Raw genomic sequence first — 3,892 nt, forward strand, 5'->3', positions numbered from 1 at the left:
TTATGTCGAGTTTGGACTGAGTAACCTTTTTGCTTCCAACAGTTTCACCTGAGCGTCATGAAGCCACTGCTGCGCTTCGGATCTCCCCGCAGGTCTCTTCTGCTTATCGGCAGTATGCGGAGTGGCAGGGCCCACAGAGTAATTGTGATGTGTGTTCATTGGAGTGGGGGCGAAAGAAACCGAGTGCTTCCGATTTGAGCCGGGAATCTTCGGCTCGTCGACGCTTGCCTTCGGGAGAGTTTCGTTGGGCGTGGATACTTGGTCGGAGGTGATCGGCGAACCTTTCTTGGGAGTTCGGGCGGGACTGACCGAGTCGTTTATCATGGCCATAAGGTCATCCGCGATAGTGATGCTAAATGGGGATGGATTTTCCGAATTTGATGCAGAATTGTTTTCTGCAGGAACTTTTTCTTTGTTGTCAACTTTTTCCTGGGCAGGAGAATCAGTGCCATTCGCCTTTGTATATTCATGCACAAATTTACTGAAATCATCGTAAGTATGACTCTCGGGGAAAATAATTGGGGACTTGGCTTCAATGTCGAAAGGCTTTTTGAAAGTATCTTCCTTCTCTTTCTTTGTGTCCTTTCCGTCCGCTTTCTTATCTTTCTCGGATTCTTCCGCATTCTTGCCGGTGTCTTCAGCGTTTTCTTTCTCATCCTGCTCAGGCTTGTCTTCGTCGACCTCCTCGCCCCTTATCATAGCCAGAAGAGCGTTCATCCCGTCCTCGGCTATCTGACGGCGGGTCTCTTCCTGCAACTCGGCTTCCCTACGCTGGCGTTCGGCTTCCGCAATTTTCTCCTTCCGTGCCATCTCCTCTTTTTGCAGCTCATTAAAGTCAGCTATGGATCGCTTCTTCTTCCGATTTCTCTTCCGTACGGTCGCATTATAAAACTCATCATCAATGTCGCTATCGACGAAGGACTCGTCACTGAGATTGCGGCTTTGTTCGACTTCTTTGAGGGATTCGTTGAGTTTCTTCCTCACTGTCAACCGAATTCTTTCTCGCGCCGCCCTCTTCTCTTCTTTCTTAAGCCATTTTGGCTTAGCTGCGGGCTCATGAACGAGGCGAGCTGGGTTCGTTTCGATGAGTTGTTCCGTTGCCGAGAGGACCTCGGCGTTTTGAGGCACCGGTTGAGAACTACTGCTTAGAGGCATCGTTTCCACCAGCTGCCTCTGCTGTTGGTTCAGTGGTTCGTACTGAGGTTGTCGGGGTTGCTCCGCTGGTAGTTGTGGCGGAGGGGGTTGCTGATGTTGCACTGCTTGTTGCACGGTCGGTGGCTGTGGAGGGAGTTGCTGTTGAGGAAACTGCTGAGGTGGATACTGGCCCTGGGGGTAATATCCTTGTGGGTAGGGTGCCGGTGGCATCATTGGAGGACCATAGTAGGGATTGAGTCCGTAGTATGGCATTGGGGGTGGTGGCATCATAGGGTAAGGCATTACGTAGGGCATCATAGGATTCACCCCCACCATTCCCGGGTGGGTATTGTTCGGCCCATTGTTTGTTTTGTTTTGCTGTTGAGTTGTCGCTCCTTCCACTTCCTCTGGTACTTTTCCTCCAAGGGCGGCGATCAGAGACCTCTGTAGACCATCGTCTCCGGAGGCATTGATGATCACGATTGGCCGATTCGCATTATCTCCCGGAAGGTTCGATGCAGTCTCCGCAGGCGGTGCACTTTCGGTGGCTTCATCAGACGCTGCCGCCTTTGCCAATGGCTCCACTGGTTTCGGTTCTTCCTTTGGAGGAGGTGGGGTAGGTTCCTTAGGTGGTGGCGGGGGTGTGTTTGTCTTTTCTGGGGGAGGGGGCGTGCTCTCTCGTTTAAAGAAGGACTTGACCATTCCCCATCCACCTTTCTCCTTTGGCTTCTCTTCGCCTGGACTTCCGGTATCCACATCAACACCAGCTGCTACGCTTGGTTGCAAAGACACCTGCGAAGCCTTCACGCTGGGCTGGAGAGAAACTCTAGATGCGTTCAAATTTGCCACACTGGGTGATCTCAGAGTTGACTGAGAACCCATTTTCGTACTTGCCACGGATTTCCTTCTCCCAAATAATCTCGCCAGTACTCCCCGTTGCTTCTCCTTGACTTCTTCGTCGTCTTCAGTTTGCTTCGGTTCTTCCTGCGTCTCTTGTGCTTCTGGTTCTTTTTCAGGAACAGGTTCTTCAGGTGTCTCTTCGGCTGCCTTTGGCGGTTCAGGCGTTTTTTCTTTCTGTTCTGGCGGGGGTGAGGGTTCACTCTTTTTAGTTTCCGCCTCATCCGGATTGTCCTTTTCCTCTGTTTCTTTTTCCTCTTCCTTCGTGCTCTCTTCCTTGGTTTCTTCATTGTTAGGTTTATTCTCAGGAGGTGGTGACTCTTCAACTTTTATTTCCGGTACTTTTTCTGTGCTCACGGTTTCTTTTTCCTCTTCCTTCTCCTTTTCTCCTTCTTTTTCGTCGTCTTGTTTTTCAGTATTTGTTTCTTCCTTTTTCTCGTCCTCCTGCTTCTCATCCTCTTTTTCTTCTTTGTTTTCTTCCTCTTTTGGTTCTTCTACTTTCGTTTCTTCTACTTTCGTTTCCTCCTCTTTGATTTCCTCTTTTTTCTCATCTTCTTTCTTCTCATCCTCCTTCGCTTCGTCTTTCTTTTCTTCTTCGTTCTTTTCCTCCTCTTTAGGTGGCGGCACCGCTTCCGCTGGAGTCTCCTGTTTACCGAAGATTCTTCGCATCGCAAGTCCCATGCGCTCAATTGTTGACAACTGTCTTGTTTTGGGGGGATCTTCCTTTAACGGAGCTTTAGGTTCGTCTTCTTTTTCCTTATTTTCTACATCTTCCTTTTCTTCTTTCGGCTTATCTTGTTCCAGGGTTGGTGCATGTTGCTTTTGTGATGTAACTGGACGGTTTGTTGTGTTGGGGCGATTATTCGTCGTTGGAGGACGATTTGTCGTTGCAGGCCGACTCCATGCCTGGCGAGAGGAGATCTGACTTTCTCTACCTTCCTGAATACTCTCCAAGGGAGGTTTGTCCATGTTTCCTACTTTCCGTATTCGCCTCCCAGTTGCGGAGCCACCTCGGCCCCTTCCTCGGCCACGCCCCCTACCACGGCCCCTTCCTCCATCCTGAGGTTGACTCCTCTCCGAAGGAGCACCCCTGCCGGGCCCTGTCGCAGAACCGCCCCGGTTGGGAGGGCGTCCGCGACCTCGTCCCCGCCCTCTGACGGGCTTTCCCGCCTCCTCACGTTTTTTCCTCTTCAGCAACTCAGCTCTCCTCAACGATTCTTCTCGTCGCTTCCTCTCCTTGATGAGATCCTCATCTTCCTCCTCGGGTTTTGGAGGAGGCTCAGGCTTTGGCTCAGGCTCTCGCTTTGCCTCTTTATTCTGCTCCCCTTCCTTGTTCGCCTCTCCACTGGGTGGCTTTTTCTTCTTTTTCTTCTTTTTCGGTGGAGCGGTGTACGCGAACACCTTGATGTCATCACTCATCTTGAGAGCATCTGCGACGTAAAGTGACGTCAATGTTCATAGCTGGTTTCCTGAAATATGATGACAAGATTAACATTCGATTTAGACTGTAACACCTTACAAAGGGCCGTAAAAATGAAACTCGAACGACACCATCCATCCCACTTAAGGAAAATTTTCAGAGGCAACAGAAATGAATATGAATGCTATGTACAGATAATTTTCTCAGGGCTGATTAACGCACCAAGTACGATAAAACAAAACTGGGGTGAGGAACTCTGGTAAAATTTTGTAATCAAATACAACACGAACAGCATTTAATGAAAAATATCTAGATACTTGCTCAATTGTCATAATCTTACATATTATACGGGAGTCGTTCAAACGATCAGAATACAGCGCTCTGGACTTGTTTTTCGAAATTTGATAAAGATAACAATTACTTTCACACAAATTATCCATC

General features: G+C 49.1%; 1 protein-coding gene across 1 annotated transcript; it reads right to left on the minus strand.

Annotated features, from left to right (window-relative positions):
• LOC139743019 (uncharacterized) lies at positions 1 to 3,450 on the minus strand. The gene is made up of 5 exons (XM_071653525.1): positions 2,389 to 3,450; positions 1,927 to 2,307; positions 1,258 to 1,854; positions 259 to 1,197; positions 1 to 213 (listed from the first exon to the last, which is right to left on the minus strand). Exons 1-5 carry the CDS (start codon positions 3,448 to 3,450, stop codon positions 1 to 3), a joined length of 3,192 nt encoding a protein of 1,063 aa, XP_071509626.1.
• Between the last annotated feature and the right edge of the window lie 442 nt (positions 3,451 to 3,892).

The sequence above is a fragment of the Diadema antillarum genome, unplaced genomic scaffold, assembly GCF_040938485.1.
Source record: "Diadema antillarum isolate AM-2024a unplaced genomic scaffold, OU_Dant_1.0 seq00001042_RagTag, whole genome shotgun sequence".
Taxonomy (NCBI): Eukaryota; Metazoa; Echinodermata; class Echinoidea; order Diadematoida; family Diadematidae; genus Diadema; species Diadema antillarum.